This window comes from Macrobrachium nipponense, chromosome 15, assembly GCF_015104395.2.
Source record: "Macrobrachium nipponense isolate FS-2020 chromosome 15, ASM1510439v2, whole genome shotgun sequence".
NCBI classification, from domain to species: Eukaryota; Metazoa; Arthropoda; class Malacostraca; order Decapoda; family Palaemonidae; genus Macrobrachium; species Macrobrachium nipponense.
Window position 1 is genome coordinate 57,821,820 of NC_087208.1, and position 20,323 is coordinate 57,842,142.

The 20,323-nt window shown below is 40.8% G+C and overlaps 1 protein-coding gene across 3 annotated transcripts in view; it reads left to right on the forward strand.

Annotated features, from left to right (window-relative positions):
* LOC135194975 (homeobox protein engrailed-2b-like) overlaps positions 1-20,323 on the forward strand; it is a 217,205-nt gene that overhangs the window by 190,300 nt on the left and 6,582 nt on the right. For all 3 annotated transcript variants that reach the window (XM_064221228.1, XM_064221229.1, XM_064221230.1), the window contains exon 2: positions 19,904-20,015. In XM_064221228.1, the coding sequence (XP_064077298.1) occupies positions 19,904-20,015 (112 nt within the window). The remainder of the gene's footprint in view (positions 1-19,903; positions 20,016-20,323) is intronic.

A 20,323-nucleotide genomic window follows, 5' to 3' on the forward strand; every position in this document is an offset into this window, starting at 1 on the left:
AGACAGATCTCGCCCCTTATAAGAGGGAAGATTATACCAATCGGGGAAAACCGAAAAAAAAACGAATTTCAAATCTTGGCTGAAGGAGGCAAGAAAGGTAACCGAGCCGGAAAGTCCTTGAATGCAGAGTATGAGATGTGCGCGCACCATAGGACGATGCTCGATGAAGCCATATTAATTATTAGTTATTAGCTGTAAACCTAACGAGTTACTGCCTGATAAGATATCTTTATTCTAATTCATTAAAAGCATCGCAACTACCTTCATTATTTCCATAAATAAATATAAATATAACAAGGCGTGATCCAACCTCCAGCTTACTCGCGACGTGTACGAGATTTTCCTCTCACGCATAAGTTATAAACATTGTATTCCTAACTTAACATATGATAAAAGGTGCTAAAATCTACAGTCAAATAGCGCATTGTTTCATAAACGAAAATTTAAATGAATAAGTTATAGTTTATTAGAAAATAATTGTTCTGTATTGTTTAACATGCACATTATTTATACTTTATTTATTTTTTACATTTTCATTCTGTTAAATGAATTATAAATATCCTATCCTAAAATTCCTCATTGAAACTGACTGGTATCTAGAGGAGATATTTATTTAAAAGAAAAGTTACAAGCCTCTGAGGACTAACAGTCCTCGCTGTCAAGTAGCCGGATGAACTGACAATAAGGAATATTATATATATATATATATATATATATAATATATATATAATATATATATATATATATATAATATACATATATATATATATATATATATATATATATATATATATATATATGTATATATATATATATATATATATATATATATATATATATATATATATATATAGAGATGGTTGATGTGCGTGCGTTTGCGTGTTAACGTGTGTGTGTGTGTTCTTGGGGGATAGATGCACATAATTTAAATGTAACGTATTTTTAGTATGTTTGAGAATGTCAAATGTATTCAACTATATATATATATATATATATATATATATATATATATATATATATATATATATATATACATATATGATATTATTATTATTATTATTATTATTATTATTATATTATTATTATTATTATTATTATTATTATTATTATTCGGAAGATAAAACCTATTCACATGGAACAAGCCCAACAAAGGGGCCACTGACTTGTAATTCAAGCTTCAAAAGAATATGGTGTTCATTAAATAAATAAATAATTTAAATAAATAAATAATTAAATAAATAAAGTAATTAAACTGTGTCTTCGTTTAAAGATGTAACCACTCCTATTCCTGGGGCATTGTGAATTAATATTTCACAAAGTGCAAGATCCATGTATGATTCAACCCGAAAAAATTACCATAGTTATGTAATGAGAGAATTTAATCATGGATAAAAAATTGAGCAAACTTCGCTCTTTTATTCAAAGCGAGTGAACAACAAATATAAAGAGAGAAAGGCACCACAACAACGAGAGATTTGTCCCTTAGAATCCTATATCCTTATGGTACAAATGTCCCACAAATATTTAGATCACTACAGCAATATATCCTAAATAAAATAAACCTTATTTGTATACTCAACACTGAATTGACTTTTCCATAATGATGCATATTTTTTTTGGGGGGGATATTTAATATTTAACTCTTCATACATTTCCACGATCTTTGTTCGTAACATTCACGGCCAGAAACCTCTCTTTCAACTCGCCGCTTTGCAATCCAATCATGCAATCAATGCATCAGTCAATCATTATTCCATTCCGTAAGGGGTGCAACTCGGCGCCCTGATATTTAATTCATACCGAATCAGTCAGTCTCCTTTTATGATTTCCTCGTTGAAATCGATCCGATCCAGAGTTCTTTTGCTTCCAAGCACAAAAAAGGAAATTCAAATCAATAATTTAAACTTTGCGAATCACTGCGGTGGAAATACCACTGTCGTAGAAGCGGGTAATAAGTCACATATAGGCAGGCTACGAAAAGTATATATACAGGGACTTGATTATCTTCTTGGAAAGCAGAACTTAGGCCAAAGGCCAAGCCCTGTGACCCGTGAGGTCATTCAGCGCTGAAAGGGACACTGATAGTGAGAAAGTACTAAGATGGACGAGAATATGAAAGGAGGTATAGTAAAAGGAATGAAAGCGGTTGCAGCTAGGGGCCGAAGGGAGGCTGCCACGAACCTTAAGTCAAGCCAGAACCTTAAGTAATGCCTACAGTGCATCACGCGAGGTGCACTGACGACACTTACCCCATACGGGATGACTGTGGTCTTGTCTTCCTTGAGAGAGAGAGAGAGAGAGAGAGAGAGAGAGAGAGAGCCGTATCTCTCAAAAGAGAACAAGGACTTCATATTAAAGACTGTACAAAGGACTGTACAAGCAAGTGTGAAACAGCTTGTAGGACTTAAGAACTCTGCTCTTAATCTGAGACCTACTTTTACTTCATGAAGACTCAATTCAAATACGAGCGCCTCAGCGGCGTGGTTGATATGGTATTAGCGTCCCACCTCGGTGGTCGCGGGTTCGATTCTCGGCCATTCCATTGAGGAGTGAGAGATGTGTATTTCTGGTGATAGAGGTTCACTCTCGACGTGGTTCGGTAGTCACGTAAAGCCGTTGGTCCCGTTGCCGAATAACCACTGGTTCCAAACAATGTAAAAGCACAATACAATCAATTCAAATACGTTTTTATTTTACGTAAGATCAATCAAATATGAATTTGAAGAGATTTACCACTGAAAAAAAACACATCAAAATTATAATTATCTCTATAACAGAAGAGCGAGAAAGTTAATGTAATTATAAACGGTGGCAAAATTAGCACATTCCTTACCAAAAAGAAAAGAAAAAAAAAATCTACAGACTACGTTTTAAAATCTATACAGAAAAAGAAGGACTTGGGTGTAGAGACCAGACTAAGCGTAAAACTTGAGATCTAGTACACCAAACGTGAAATTTGACATCATTCATCTCGCCAACAAAATACCATCAACAAGACATGCTGAAATCAGGTAACGACAGTTGCTGCTGCTTGTGACATCATTCTTTCCTACAATAATTCTGTTGCAGCTCTGCAAACTGAAAGAGGACGTTCAGCAATGAAACAATGTTTTCCACCAATCAATCTCACCGGAGGAACAATACCCTTGGAAGAGGGGGCAGGGGTGAGGTCTTCATGTTAGGCCTATAGTGGTGCTGTTAGCACGTACAAGAGAGGAGGGATCCAATCCTTGATTGGTAACCCTGGGTTTTTATGGCTCCACCTGCCTTGGCTCACACCCAGTATTATTATTCACGCACCTGTGGGATACGGCGCTATAGTAGATTCACATCAACCGTGCATTTGATGTCTAGGCCAGTCCCTTACGACGCTCCTTGATTGGCTGCTGATAGGCCAATCACAGGGTTGATGTGAATCTACTATAGTAAAGGTTTTGCTTCCCTCAACTAGATTAATAATATTCTTAGAGAAGTCCATCGCCTTCATAAAGCCACAGAAGTTCCAGGACCTTTGTAGGCTTGAATTTCAAGTCAGTGGTCCCTTTGGTGGGCTTGTTCCATAAGAATAGGGTTCATTTTCTGAATAATAATAATAATAATAATAATAATAATAATAATAATAATAATAATAATAATAATAATAATAGGAACACTACGCACGATCCCAAGATCCCCTAAAAGGATTCTGGAAAAAACTAGATTCTGAAGTAGCTCCAGGACTCATGCAAAAGAATGTGCTCCTAGAAACAGCGAACAGAGTAAGAAAAGTGATGGACTCCTTAAGGAGGCAGAATGCAACCCGAAACCCCCCAACACTATAGGTCGAATTGGAGGCTGTGATAGAAAATAATAATAATAATAAACTAGACTTTATTTTGCTAAGGGTGTATGAGCGTGGAGACTCCAAATTACAAAAATTAATTTTTGAAAAAAGGAACAGTAAAGGAGTTCTGAGATTTGACATCTCAAAGAATGGTGAGTATCTGTGAACAAGTGTAAAGGTGAGAAAATTGAAATACGGTTAAATAAATGGGTGCTTGAGTATCTATGTCAAAACGGGTGAATGAAAACTGATATACAACCAATGAAAAAAAAAGAAGTAAAACATGCGCCGAAGTTTCTCCGGCGCAATCGAGTTCTCTGTACATCGTATAATCAAGGTCACCGAAAAGAGATCTATCTTTCGGTGGTCTCGGTATAATGCTGTATGAGCCGCGGCCTATGAAACTTTAACCACGGCCCGGTGGTGGCCTGGCCGTTGCCAGACGCACGATTATTGGCTAACTTTAACTTTAAATAAAATAAAAAAAATACTTAGGCTAGAGGGCTGCAAATTGGTTTGTTAGATGACTGGATGGTAGATGCTCAACGTACCAATTTGCAGCCCTCTAGCCTCAGTCGTTTATAAGATCTGAGGGCGGACGGTAAAAGTGCGAACAGACAGACAAAGCCATCTTTTCAGTTAACTGAAAAACGAACAGGATGAAGCAAGACATAGGAAGATGCCACAAAATTATCCATCCCTCTCTGATTAAAATCAATTCACTTCCGCACAAAGTATATATAGGAGTATCCGCGTAACCGTATTGATCCGACCCTTCAAAGCCTCTGGGGAAACATGCAAATCCTTGTGTGTGTGTGTCATAAGAAAACTATACAATTACAATCGATCAATCATAACTCATTTGACTCTTCCATCGGGTACAGGAAAATTTAAACCTGTTCCTCGTAAAACAGAGAGAGAGAGAGAGAGAGAGAGAGAGAGAGAGAGAGAGAGAGAGAGAGAGAGAGAGAGAGAAATCGGCGTAATTTATTTTAAGCCATTCTGAAACTAGCACAGGGGATATACTTACACCAAACAAATCTCTAATCCCTTTGTGTTTCGGACTGCAAATGGCCATTGAACATACGCAATGCCGTATTCTTGAAGCGTATTGGATTACGCCTAATTGATGGCTTGGAAGCATTAAAAACGAAATACAACATAATGCTCTCTCTCTCTCTCTTTTTTTTTTTAATGCAGAACGTGATATCATTTAGTCATTACACAACAAACAGCTGTATCAGAGGCAACAAAGTGTAATTCGCTCCCCGGTCGTAAATAACTTAACACAGTATAACACAACATAATCGTAAACCTTTATGTTTGGTTATGTCATTTCACAAGGCGTTTTGGATTAGAGAAGGGAGGGAGGGAGAAAGGAGGGGGAATAAAAGAATGAGGGAGGGGCGGTGCAGGGGCAGGAAAAGGGGGAGGAACAGGAGGAAGAAAATTTGGTGGAAGGGGGGGGGGAATGAAAGGGAAAACAGAGCGAGAGGCAGGGAGGGTAAGTGGTGAACGAAAGGAAGATGATGGAGTGGATAAGGGGAATGAGAAACATGCGGGGGAGGGGGGGGGGGGGGGGGGGGGGGGGGCGAGCGGGATATAAGGGAGGGGTCAAGAAAAGGAAGGGGGGGCAGATATGGAAGGGAAGGAGGAGAGGAATAAAGGACGTGAAGAGAGGACATAAGGAGGGAGAAATGAGGAAGGTAGGTACCAGTAGGTTATTAGGGAGGCTGAGAGGAACTGGGGGGGGCGGGGACGAATATGGGTAGCACCCCCTTCCCCTACTCCCCCTTCCCCTTAACAGAGCGTAACCTCCAATTGTATTAGCGCGAGTACATTGTAACAAGGCTCGGCAGTACTACATCCTGAATGTATTGAAATGTGTTGTCATTGATGTATCGCTTCCTGCCCCTGTGGTTGGGCTCCGTCGGATCGTAATTACCGCCTTCATGAATGAGAAACAGGCTCGGGAGGGGAAGGGGGAGGGGAAGGGTGAAAGGAATGGTTGGGGATTTAAACGGGAAAGAAGAGGGGATAGGTAAGGGGAAAAGGGGAGGGGAAGGATTAAGGAAGGGGAGGGGAAAGGGTGGGAATTATGGAGGAAAAGGGAATAAGGGAGGGGAAGGGATAGGAGAGGGAAAGGGGAAGGGGAAGATAGGAGGGAAAGGGGAAAAGGGGAAGGGGCAAGATAGGAAGGAGGGGAAGGGGAGGGGAAAGATAAGGAGGAGGGAAAGGGGAAAAGGGGGGAAGATAGGAAAGGGGAGGGAAAGGGGTGGGAAGATAGGGAAAGGAGGGGAAAGTTGGGGAGGGGAAGATAGGAAGAGGGAAAGGGGTGGGGAAGGGGGAATAGGAGGAAATGGGAAAGGGGGGGGAAGAATAGGAGAGGGAAAGGGGTGGGGGGGAAGATAAGGAGAGGGAAAGGGGAGGGGAAGATTAGGGGAAAAGGAGGGGAAAGGTGGGGAAAGATAGGGAAAGGGAGGGGAAAGGGGTGGGGAAAGATAAGGAGGAGGGGAAAGGGGAGGGGAAGATAGGAGGAAAGGGCAAGGGAAAGGGGAAGGGAATAGGAAGGGAAAGGGGAAAGGGGAAGGGAATAAGGAGGGGGAACAGGGAGGGGAAAGATAGGAGGGAAAGGGAAAGGGGTGGGGAATGGGAATAAGGGGAAGGGAAAGTGGGGAGGGGAAGATAGGAAGAGGGAAAGGGGAGGGGAAGATAAGGAGGAGGGAAGGGGTGGGGGGGGAAAGATAGGAGAGGGAAAGGGGAGGGGAAGGGAAATAAGGAGGAGGGAAAAGGGGAAAGGGGAAGAATAGGGAAGGGAGGGGAAAGGGGTGGGGAAGATAGGAGGGAAAGGGAAAGGGGAGGGAAGGGAATAAGGGGAAAAGGAGGGGAATGGGAGGGGAAGATAGGAAGAGGGCAAAGGGGAGGGGAGATAGGAGAGGAAAGGGGGGGAAGGGGAAGGATAGGAGGGAGGGGAAAGGGGTGGGGAAGATAGGAGAGGGAAGGGGAGGGGGAAGGGATAAAGGAAAGGGTGGGGGAAGATAGGAGAGGGAAAGGGGCAAAAAAAAACAACCGTGGGAAGATAGGGAGGGGGAAAGGGTTGGGAGGGGAAGAATAGGAGGGAAAGGGGAGGGGAAGGATAGGAGGACAAAGGGGGGAGGGGAAATAGGAGAGGAAAAGGGAGAGGGAAAGATAGGAGAGGGAAAGGGGAGGGGAAGGATAGGAGAGGGAAAGGAGGAGATGGAGAGGGAAAGGGGAGGGGAAGGATAGGAGGAAGGGGAAAGGGTGCGGGAAGATAGGGAGGGGGAAAGGGAGGAAATAGGAAGGAGGGAAAGGGGAAAGGGGGGGGAAGATAGGAGAGGGAAAGGGGCAGGGGAAGATAGGAGGAAAGGGGAAAGGGAAAGGGATAGGGAGGGAAGGAGAGGGGAGAAGGAGGGAAAGGGAACAGGGGAAAGATAGGAGAGGGAAAGGGTGGGGAAAGGGAAGGGAAGGGAAAGGGTGGGAAGGATAGGAGGGAAAGGGTCGTGGGGAAGATAGAGAGGGAAAGGGTGGGGAAGAGGAGAGAAAGGGAAAGGGAATATAGGAGAGGGAAAGGGAGGAGGGGAAGGATAGGAGAGGAAAGGAGGGAACATAGAGAGAGGGAAAGGGGAGGGAAGATAGGAGAGGAAAGGGGAGGGCAGATAGGAGAAAGGGGAAAGGGGAGGGGAAGTAGGAGGGGGAAAGGGCGAAAGGGTGGGAAGATAGGAGGAGGAAAGGGAAAGAGGGGAAGATACGGAGGGAAAGGGGAAGGGGAAGGGAATAGGAGAGGAAAAGGGAGGAGCTAGGGAGAGGGGAAAGGGGAGGGGAAAGATATTAAAGGGGGAAAGGGTGGGGGAAGATAGGAGGAGGGAAAAGGGGAAGGGGAAGGGGAATAGGAGAGGGAAAGGGGAGGGAAGATAGGAGAGGGAAAGGGGAGGGAAGGATAAAGGGAATGAGAGGAAAGGAGGGGAAGATATAGGAGAGGAAAGGGGAGGGGGAAGCATAGAGAGGGAAAGGGGAGGGAAGAGTAGGGAGAGGGAAAGGGAGGGAAGATAAGGAGAGGGAAAGGGGGAGGGGAAGATAGAGGAGGAAAGCGGGTGGGGAAAGGGATAGGAGGCAGGGAAGGGTGGGAAGCATAGGAGAGGGAAACGGGATGGAAGGGGGGGGAAGATAGGAGAGGGAAAGGGAGGGAAAGGGGAAGATAGAGGGGAAGGGAAAGGGGAGGGAAGGGATAAAGATAATATTTTACTGAATGAGAGGGAAAGGGGAGGGGGAAGATAGAAGAGGGAAAGGGGAGGGAAAGGGATAGGAGAGGGAAAGGGCAGGGTGGGGAAGATAGGAGGGAAGGGTGAGGGGAAAAAGGGATAGGAGAGGGAAAGAGGAGGGGAAGAAGGAGAGGGAAAGGGCGAGGGGAAAGGGATAGGAGAGGAAAGGGAGGGGAAGACTGGGAGGGAAAGGGTGGGGAAGTGGAGGAAGGGGAAGGGTGGGGAAGATAGGAGAGGGCAAAGGGTGGGAGGGAAATTAGGAGGAGGGAAAGGGGTGGGGAAGGGATAAGGAGAGGCGGAAGGGGGAGGAGGGAAGATTAGGAGGAGGGAAAGGGGTGGGGGGAAGATAAGGAGAGGAAAGGGTGGGGGGGAAGATAGGAGGAGGAGGGAAGGGTGGGGTGGGGAAGGGGAATAGGAGGGAAAGGGAGGGGAAAGGGGATAGGAGAGGGAAAGGAGAGGAAGATAGGAGAGGGGAAAGGCGGTGGGGAAGATAGGCGACGGAAAGGGGAAAATGGGTGGAAGATAGGAGAGGAAAGGGAGGGGAAGGATAAGGTGAGGAAAGGGGCGTGGAAAGATGGGTAAGGAGCTCCTGAGAGGGAAAGGGAGGTGGGGAGACAGGGGAGGGGAGGGAAGGGGTGGGGAGGGATAGGGGAAGGGAGGGAAAGGGCGGGGAAGGATAGGAGAGGGGGAAAAGGGGTTGGGGAAGAATAGGGGAGGGCGAGGGGGAGAGGGAAGGGAGGGGGAAGGGGAGGGGAAGGGTTGGGGATTAAACGGGGAAGAAGGGGATAGATTAAGGGTAAGGGGAAAAGGGGAGGGAGTATAGGAGGAGGGGGAAGGGGAGGTAAGGAGAACGGAAGACGCGGAAGGGAAGGGGAGGTAGTGGGAAAGGGAAGGAGGAAAGGAAGGGAGAGGGTGGGGAATAAAGGGAAAAGAAGGGTATAAGGGGAAGAAGAAAGGGTAGGGGAAGGGGATGGAGAGCGGGGGAATAAAAGGGGAGAAGAGGGGGAGGACAGGCGGAGGGAAAAGAAGGGGAGGGGAAAAGCGGGAAGAAGGGGAAAAGGGGAAAGGGGGAAAGGAAAGGGGAAGGGAAAGGGGGAAGAGACTGGTTGGGGGAGGGGAGAAGGGGAGGGGAGGAAAAAAGAAGGGAGGGGAATAACAGCCATAGTTGAGAGAGAGAGAGAGAGAGAGAGAGAGAGAGAGAGAGAGAGAGAGAGACTAAAAGACAAATGTTGGAAGTATAAAGAGAGTGTGTCTGTTTGTGTGTGTCTTACAGAAACAAAATTCTACAGATAATTTCCCAGGTGTAAAATCTGACAGGTGTCAAGTGAATGATTACTAGTCACTCTTAAGCACCCTACAGGTAACACTCTACTATAATAATCAAACAGAAAAAAAGAAAAAACTAAATGATCTTATCCTCTTTGCCCACAGACACTTTCGGTAAAGAACAGACAGAATAAATTGTTCATTTTTATTTAACTGTCGATTGTTTGTTTGTATGGTGTTTTTACGTTGCATGGAACCAGTGGTTATTCAGCAACAGGACGCCAACGGCTTTACGTGACTTCTGAACCACGTCGAGAGTGAACTTCTATCACCAGAAATACACATCTCTCACTCCTCAATGGAATGGCCGAGAATCGAACTAGCGACCACCGATGTGGGACGCCAACACCATACCAACCACGCCACTGAGGCGCCAACTGTCTATTGTGACCAAATGATTGCAAGGAACCAGTTTAAAATGCCTTAGATAAAACCCAGAAAAAAAAATTAAAGAATATTAAAATAAATACGCTATATTTTATTGGAAATAATTTTTCTGTACTGCTTAACATGCACAATGTTTATTTTCTACATTTTCAGTCTAATAAATAAATCATAAATATCCTATCCTAAAATTCCTGTATCTTTAACTCAAATCGATACACCTTTTACAGACCTTTTTAGGCTCTTCCACAGGCCTTTCCTAACCCCTAACAAGAACAAGAACAACAGCAACAAAGTAGTTTGTAGGCTTACTCCTAGAGTAAGCGAAAATATATATAACGGAATGTAGAGCATATTGATTGTACATTCTCACAGACCTACAACATCCACTGATACTGTTTTTTTTTCCGTCCATTATTGCACTATTCATGCAAATGTGTGCAGGTATTTTCTACTATAAATAATAATAATAATAATAATAATAATAATAATAATAATAATAATAATAATAATACTGCTGCTACTCAAACGAAAACTAATAAAAAATGCACCAAAGTTTCCTCGGCGAAATCGAGTTTTCTGAACAGCCTATATTCAAGCCACCGAAAATAGATCCATCTTTCGATGGTCTCGGTAAAATGCTGTATGAGCCCGCGGTCCATGAGACTTTAACCACGGCCTAGTGTGGTGGCCTGTCCTATATCGCTGTCAGACAATCATGGCTAAACTTTAACTTTAAATACAATAAAAACTGCAGAGGATAGAGGGCTGCAACCTGCTATGTTTGATGATTGGAGGGTGGATGATCATCATACTAATTTGCAGCCCTCTAGCCTCAGTAGCTTTTAAGATTTGAGGGGTAGACAGGAAAAGTGCGGACGGAAAAAAGTGCGGACGGAAATATGCGGACAGAAAAAATGCGGACGTAAAAAATGCGGACAGAAAAATGTGTGACCGGAAAATGTGGGGACGAAAAAAAGTGCGGACAGAAAAATATGCGGACAGCAAAGAGTGCGGCCGGAAAAATGTGCGGACAGAAATAAGTGCGGACAGAAAAAAGTGCGGACAGAAATAAGTGCGGACAAAAAAAAGTGCGGACAGAAATAAGTGCGGACAGAAAAAAGTGCGGACAGAAATAAGTGCGGACAGAAATAAGTGCGGACAGAAAAAGTGCGGACAGAAATAAGTGCGGACAGAAAAAAGTACAGACGGAAAAATTGCCGACAGAAAAAATGCGGACAGAAAAATGTGGGGACAGTAAAGAGTGCGGACAGAAAAAGTGCGAAAGTGCGGACGGACAGACAAAGCCATCTCAATAGTTTACTTTCTCAGAAAACTAGAACTAGAGGTGCTTTCCAACTGTCACAAACATTCTCTCTCCTCTCTCTCTCTCCGAAGACGTCTACCACGACACGTCCTGTGACACTCGTCTTTAGTCCCCTTCAGATAAGAGATCCTCCCAGGAGGTGCTCCGGCGCATAGCAGAAGAAGAAGAAGAAGATGAAGAAGAAGAGGAAGAAGAAGAAGAAGAAGAAGAGGAAGAAGAGGAAGTAGAAGTATATAACTATTAAAAGAGAGAGCATGAAGTGGGGGAGGAGAAAGTCAAGAAGTGAGTGAAGAAGGAATTGGAAGAAGCGTAGATGAGGAAGTTGTGGAAGAGATGTAGACGACGATAAAAGGGGGACAAGGATAGGGAGAGAGTGTGGGGAGGCAGAAGTATGGTTAAAGAAGAAGATAGAGAAGAAGAAGAAGAAGAAGTAAACACAACTGTCAAGAGAAGACAGTGAAGCGGGGAAGAAGAATAAGACAAGAAAGCGATCTGCGGAAGAAATGGAATCAGACCAGAAAACAAAATGAAGAAGAGAAACAGACGACGATAAAAGGGGAGGGAGAGGAATAGTTAATAAGGGAGGAGGGAGGAAGGAGGTCCTATATATAGGAGTCGATTAAACACCTAAACACGAAGGAGACGATGGAATCACTCAGAATCCCTAGAAGGAAGTCGAGCTGTCGGGATGCAGGTGGGACTTGATATTTCTTAATTAGCGGCCATTTAAGAAAGCGGGTTGATTACACGGCCTCACAGTTCCGCCTACGCGTTCCAAACGGCCACAGTGCCGAGCATACTTTTACGAGGTCACTCCTCTAGATATCACACATACACACACACACAAAAAGGAATATTGCAAACTATTTCAAAGCACTAAACAGAAACATCTGGATTAGTTACTCATTTTCAATCTAATCTAATAATTATAATAGATTTCTTATGTGCAGGTCCGTCGAACCTTGTACGAAGCCCAAAAAAGCAAGTCGCCTTAATTTATCACGCCCCCGAGTCGATAATTGGCCCGTCTCTTACTAATCGATTAAGAGACCAGCAACTTTTTTTGCCAACGCTGCAAAACAAGCTAATATCGAGGTAAATTTCACTTCTAATGTCCATTGCTGTTGGATTACATGGACAGGATTAAATTTATTTCTAATTAATTCATTTTTTTTACATCTTCCTTTCAAGTCATTGGACTCTTTGGTGGGCTTGTTCCATATGAATAGGGGTCATCTTCTGAATAATAATAATAATAATAATAATAATAATAATAATAATAATAATAATAATAATATTTAAATTGACATACAAATAAAATGGAAAAGTCAAGTCATTCATGACAGGCCAGCTAAATTTGAAAAAAATTAGTGGTTTACATTTTTTCAGATTCACAGAGCGTTTTTATTTTTCAACTTTGCTGATTACCTGGTTATTCATTTCCCCTTGGAGTCCTAGTCATTATCTGTTTATTCATTTCCACTTGAAGGCCAACTCATTACCTGGCTATCATTTCCACTGGAGTGCTAGTCATTGTCTGTTTATCATTTCCACTTGAAGGGCAACTTAATTTCCCACCTTGGAGTCCTACTCATTACCTGGTTATTCATTTCCACTTGGAGTCCAACTCATTACCTGGCTATTCATTTCCACTTGGAGTCCTAACTCATTACCTGGTAGAGAGAGAGAGAGAGAGAGAGAGAGAGAGAGAGAGAAAAAAATTTGTATTACATGTTTCTTCTCTCTTCCTAATAGCTGATTTGAAAGCCTCTCTCTCTCTCTCTCTCTCTCTCTCTCTCTCTCTCTCTCTCTCTCTCTCTCTTGATTTTAAATATTTTCGCTCTCTCTCTCTCTCTATCCTAAACGTCCTCTTCTCTTCATATTTACACCCAGCAAGCCCCCCCCCCCCCCCCCCCCACCCAATCTCCAACCCCATATAACACCCTTACGTGAATGTATATGTAGTTACCGGGAGCACCCAACAACTTCGCCTGCTGGTCCATCTCACCTCACCGGCCAATTTGGGGGTCGACGCACTGTTTAATGGGACGCCAATTACAAATTGGCAGAGTGGGTTACTAAGCTAAATTAGGGGGGCGTGACATGATCGGCATATCGTAAAATGGGACTTATTGAGTGACGGTGGGAAATGTCACAGCGTGATGGCGTATATATATTCAGTGCTAAATCGTTAATGTTTATGTGTATATATATATATATAGTATATATATATATATATATATATATATATATATATATATATATATATATATATATATATATATATTTTTTTTCTTTAATGTTTTGTAAACATCTCTTTGTTATCACGAATTTTTTCACGGGATTTTTTCGTGTTTTGATTCGAATTTTATTTTAATGTTTTATGCGTTTTAGGATTCGTGGGTTATTTTCGTTTTCCTCTACTTTCTATTTTATCGTCTTTAATGCGATTTTTTAAAATTTAATATTCTCTCTCCTTCGTTCTTCACCTTCGCTGCTCTTTCTCTCTCTCTCTACTTCATTCTGTATATACATTTTCTTTAACTTCCTACGTTCTTTCTTCCTTCTGTTCTTCCACATATATTCTACATCTGTCTCTGTCTCTCTCTTATCCCACAATCTATTTTATCTTCCATCAGCGACTCCCACGCTCTCTCTCTCTCTCTCTCTCTTCTTCCACATTCTACTATCTCTTCCTCTCTCTTATTCTATATTCTACTTTATCTTTTCATATTCCATCTATTTCTCTCTCTATCTTCCTTCACATTCTAATATCTCTTCCTCTCTCTCATTTTACATTCTACTTTATCTTTTCATATTCCATCTATTTCTCTCTCTCTCTTCTTTCACATTCTACTATCTCTTCCTCTCTCTCATTCTACATTCTACTTTATCTTTCCATTTTTCATCTCTCACTCGCTCACTCCACATTCAACACTATCTTCCCATCTTTCACCCAGCAACTCTCTCTCTCTCTCTCTCTCTCTCTCTCTCTCTCTCTCTCTCTTCCATTCCACAATTTACTTTATCCTTCCATTTTCCATATATCTCTCTGCTTCTCTCTTTCATTCCACATTCTACTTTATGTTCTAATCTTCCACCCGGCAACTCTCTCTCTCTCTCTCTCTCTCTCTCTCTCTCTCTCTTCTTCTTCTTCTTCTTCTTCATTTCCCATGCTACTTCATCCTTCCATTTTCCATCTATCTCTCTGCTTCTCTCTTTTATTCCACATTCTACTTTAAGTTCCAATCTTCCACCCAGCAACTCTCTCTCTCTCTCTCTCTCTTCTTCCTCCTCTCTTCTTCTTTTCTTTCTTCTTCTTCTTCTTCTTTTTCATTTCCACCCCATTTTACTTTGTCCATCCATTTTCCATCTATCTCTCTGCTTCTCTCTTTCATTCCACATTCTACTTTAAGTTCCAATCTTCCACCCAGCAACTCTCTCTCTCTTTTCTTCTTCTTCTTCTTCTCTCTTTCATTTCACAATTTACTTTATCCTTCCATTTTCCATTTATCTCTCTGCTTCTCTCTTTCATTCCACATTCAATTTTATGTTCCAATCTTCCACCCAGCAACTCAAACTCTTCCTCTTTCTTTCTCTACATTTTCTCTTCTCTCTCTCTCTGCTCTCTCTCTTCTCTTCTCTTACGTCTTCTCTTCTCTCTTTCATTCCAAATTTTACTTTGTCCTTCCATTTTCCATCTATCTCTCTGCTTCTCTCTTTCATTCCACATTCAATTTTATGTTCCAATCTTCCACCCAGCAACACTGTGTGTGTGTGTGTGTGTATGCACCCACTTTGCATAAACCCGGAGGGGTTGGTTGTATTTGGCCATAATACAACCGGTATGAAACTGGCCATTGTCTCCTCGACGAGTCACATACACGTACGTATATCCGTCCTCCCCAATCACTCCTCATTAGCGTCGGAGTTGTCAACACACATACCCATAAGTCCTGTTAATAACTGAATTGATTTTCGGTGGCTGGTGTCCTTAAGAGACGTCCTTCTCTAAGAAGGATACCGGGATGGTTTACTGACCCCCATCCCCCTTCCCCACAACGTCTGTCTGGCTGTTAGACTGTATTTTATTAAAGGGTCTGTCTGTCTGTCCTGCTTGTATATTCATTGGACAAGTGGAAAAGAATATATGTTTGGAAAATTTTTATTTATTTTTTATTTTTGGTAGGTTTTGTGATAAAGACGGGAATGTGTTCGCGATAGGTAGCTTTATATTACCGATACATTTACATACATATAAATACACTCGTATATTGATGTATGCAATGTATATTATACATATACACCGATACACATATAAACGAGTATATGTATGTATACCTGCGCGTGCGCCGGCGTGCAAAATCATAAGAACATATGGACATAAAGGTATATATATGTAAGTTTGCATAAAATCAAATGTATAAGCCTTACATTTACATAACAAAAAAAGACTGCATATACATAATTCATTACATATATGAGCGCTACTCTCTTATAATTGAACTATCGACCTGTAATTCTTTGCAGTGTGAGGAAATAAGAGGTCAATGTGGCTATTATAAATACTAGCAAATATATGTATACAGAAACTATGTATGAAAATTCGTAATGTAACTAAGTTCTACGGGCGTAACCAGCCTCGTTTCGCGGGGCAGATCCAGCTCCGTTTCAGGGATTCCCTTCTCACCCCCACCTCTTCGGAGGATGGGGGGGGGGGAGGGAGGTAGGATGGAACCACATTATAACCCATCTTAGGAGTCCCCACTATAACCCTGCCAAGTTTCATGCCCATCGGACCATCCGTTTGGCCGTGATTGAATGACAGACGGACGGACAGACATTACGCCCATTATAGTAAGATATATGCATGAATACACAAGTCAAATTCAGAAATACATATATATATATATATATATATATATATATATATATATATATATATATATCAACTAGGGCTCCTTTTAGTAGATGGAATTCTGTTGTAACAGAAACATTTTTACCAGTCACACACACACACACACACACACACACACACACACACACACACACATATATATATATATATATATATATATATATATATATATATATACAATATATATATATATATATATATAGATATATATATATATATATATATATATATATATATCTATGAACCAAGAACACACATTAATAATTAGTATATATATACGAGAAAGAAAACTTCAAATATCACTCTTCTGTTCGACCAGCACCCCAACAGGGAAAGCCGACCACTTCGCCGCCCCCCGGAGTAATACGTATTAAGTAATAAAAGCAATCTGACATCAATAAAAAGACACCATTACCGCTTTGCTATCCCTACGCGAGGCCCAATTTCTCCCACTAATGAAAACGGCGCGGAGGTGTTGGCGTTAGCCGTTATGCAAGTTATAATTTCGTAATGGGCCTCTGTACGGTGACGTAAGTGGGCTGTATATAAACAGGGTATCACGGCCGTGACAGGTAACGGCGCAAAGGACGCCGTTACGGTAGGCAAATTAGGCGCGCCAAAAAGGCATATATACATATATATATTTATATAATACGTGCGAGACACGTCATTAGGTGGTATACGGGGCATAAAATGTTTTTTTTTTGGGGGGGTGGGATACGTTCGGCATACAACGGGCTCAAGCAATAATAATAATAATAATAATAATAATAATAATAATAATAATAATAATAATAATAATAATAATAAAAAGTCTCGAGGATGACTTTCAGTAAAAGTTTTTGTCGATATACACACATATATAAACACACACATACACACACACACAAAAACATATATATATATATATATATATATAATATATATATATATATTATATATATGCATACATACACACACGAACGGCATATAACGTGCTCCAGAACAACCAACAACAACCAACAACAACAACAACAACACAATAAGAATAATCAATAATAATAATAATAATAATAATACTAAAATAATAATAATAATAATAGTCTCCAAGGATGATTTTTAGTAAAAGTTTTGTCGATACACATTATATATATATTCTCTTTATTTTTCTATGTTTAGATATTGGTATAAATTTATTTTATTTTTCTCCGTTTTCTCTCTTTTTCATACATTGTCACTAAAATATTAATGACTTTTAATTTCATTCTGTGTTAATGTTTGCAAGTTCATTAATAATAATAATAATAATAATAATAATAATAATAATAATAATAATTAAACAAAAATCCGATTCAATTCTTCTATTATGTTTTATTTTGGTTTTTCAAAGACGCCCATGCATAATTTATGAATAATCATAATTATGCAAGTTATATTTATATGCAATATTCGCTTTTTACTTTATATTTGCATCATATCTCATTAGTTTACGGTAAGCTTTTGCTGACCTTCATTTTAGCGACGCCAGTTTAACACAGGGAGGGCCAATATCACATAAGAGAGACTCCCTCTTCTTCCCAAAATCTCAGATTCAGTGAGTCAGTCTGAGACTCAGGGCAGTCTTCTAAGTCTTTCTGATCAATCTCTGAGTCAGTCTTAGTCTCAGTCAGTCTTAATTCTGAGTCAGTCTCAGTCTCACGCAGTCTACTAAGTCTTTCTGAGTCAGTCTTAATCTCAGTCAGTTTAATTCTAAGTCAGTCTGAGCCAGTCTCAGACAGTGTGAGTCTTTCTGAGTCAGTCTTAGTCTCAGTTAGTCTAATTCTAAGTCAGTTTGAGCCAGTCTGAATCATTCTAAGACAGTCTGAGTCCGTCTTAGTCAGTCTAATTCTTATAGTCAGTCTGAGCCAGTCTGAATCAGTCTAAGTCACTCTACTTCTACGTCAGCCTGAATCAGTCTAAGTCAGTCTTAGTCTCAGTCAGTCTAATTGTAAGTTAGTCTGAGCCAGTCTGAATCAGTCTAAGTCAATCTGAGTCAGTCTTAGTCTCAGTCAGTCTGAATCAGTCTGAATAAGTCTAAGTCAGTCATAGTCTCAGTCTAATTCTAAGTCAGTTTGAGCCAATCTCAATCAATCTAAGTCAGTCTGAGCCAGTCTGAATCAGTCTAAGTCCGTCTACTTCTAAACCAGTCTGAGCCCGTCCGAATCAGTCTAAGTCAGTCTACTTCTAAGTCAGTCTGAGGCAATCTGAATCATTCTAACTCAGTCTGAGTCCGCCTTAGTCTCAGTCAGTCTAATTCTAAGTCAGTCTGCGTAAGATTGATTCAGTCTTAGTCTCTGTAGGTCTAATTCTAAGTCAGTCTGCGTAAGATTGATTCAGTCTTAGTCTCTGTCGGTCTAATTCTAAGTCAGTGTGAGTTAGTCTAAGTCAGTGTGAGTCAGTCAGTCTACGTCCCAGTCAGTCTAAGTAGGAGTCAGTCTAAGTCTGAGGCAGTCTCAGTCGGAGTTAGATTGAGCCCGTCTGAGTCAGTCACTTTGTCAGTCAGTCTCAACTGCCAACTGTCAAGAATTACCGTTGTTATTCTCGTTATTATTCCATTATTCCATTCGCGAAGAATCAGGATAAAGGAAAGATTAAAAAGGATAAATAAGGGTGCGTACGTAATCTCTGTTAGGGAGGGAGGGCGAGAGTTGCCGGTTAGGGTAAATCACGCAAGTTTTCATCTCTGGTAACGCACGTTGCATGAGTTGCATATTAGACTTTTAAGTTTATTTATTCAACAACCTTCATACTAATATACGCTTTTATTCAAAAGATAACAGATAAATAATAAATAAATCGTAATGTATAATACGAAATTGTGAGGAATAACGCAAGTAAATTACCTTTTAAAACCAGCAATTATTAATTTGTGAAATGGCAACTGCCATCTCAAAATAATGTATATATTATAATATATATATATATATATATATATATATATATATATATATATATATCTTATATAATTATTATATAATATAATATTATATATATATATATATATATATATATATATCTGTATTATATATATATATGTGTGTGTGTGTGTGTGTGTGTGTGTGTGTGTGTGTGTGTGTATGTATGTATAATATATATACATAATGGCAAGAAACCTCCACGAAATGATATCAACCAACATGTCATTATTTAAAGTGATTACAACAAGACTACTTTCTGAATATCTCTGTTTATATTAACTGCTTAATCTAAACCAGCTAAGTTAATGACAATAAGTTAATTTACGTCAATTTACTTATTAACAACAAACAACATATGTGCCAGCTTTTTTTTTACAATGATCTTTGCCATTTACTACAATGTATCTGTCAGCTTCTTTACACAATCCATTGATACTGCTCATGTACAACGAACAATCTATCTATCAGCTGGTTTACACAATCCACTGATCCTACTCATGTAAAACAAACAATCTATCCATCTGTTTGTTTACACAGTCCACTGCTTCTACTCATCTACAACATACAATCTAACTATCAGCTTGTTTACAAAACTCATTGATCCTCATCAAAGAAACAATCTATCTATCAACTTGTTCACACAGTCCACTGCTCCTACTCATCAACAACAAACAGTCTATCTGTCAGTCTACAACAAACAGTTTACCTATAAGCTTGTTTACAGAGTCAACTGATCCTACTCAATTACAACAAACAATCTATCTATCAGCTTGTTTACACAATTCATTGATCCATCATCTACAAGAAACAATCTATGTATCAACTTGTTCACACAGTCCACTGATCCTACTCCATCAACTACATTCAATCTCCCTGTCAGCTTATTCACGCAAAGGTCTTTCGCCGCAGGTCCCAGAACGCGCAGGATCAAGAAACGTGACAAGAAGGACGAGAAGCGGCCCCGGACGGCTTTCACCTCAGACCAGCTGGCCAGACTGAAGAAGGAATTCCAGGAGAACAGGTTCGTCTTTCCCCCTCCCCCGTTTTCTGTTGGTCTCGTCGCCATGAGATGCGCTCATTTCATTACGTTTGGTTTCGTCTTGCTTTCATTCCAGTTTTTGACAAACTAAACTCACGGTGACGATGTATGGACGTAGAGATGACTTAGTGATCTGACTAGACATAGTTTATGATAATAAATATATAAATATAATTATAATAATAAATGAACGAGAATGCATTCGTCCATGCTGGACGAATGCTGGTGATGAACTATAGGAATGTTATAACAATAAGATTGAATATTTCTTTTTTATCCAATTTATGTAT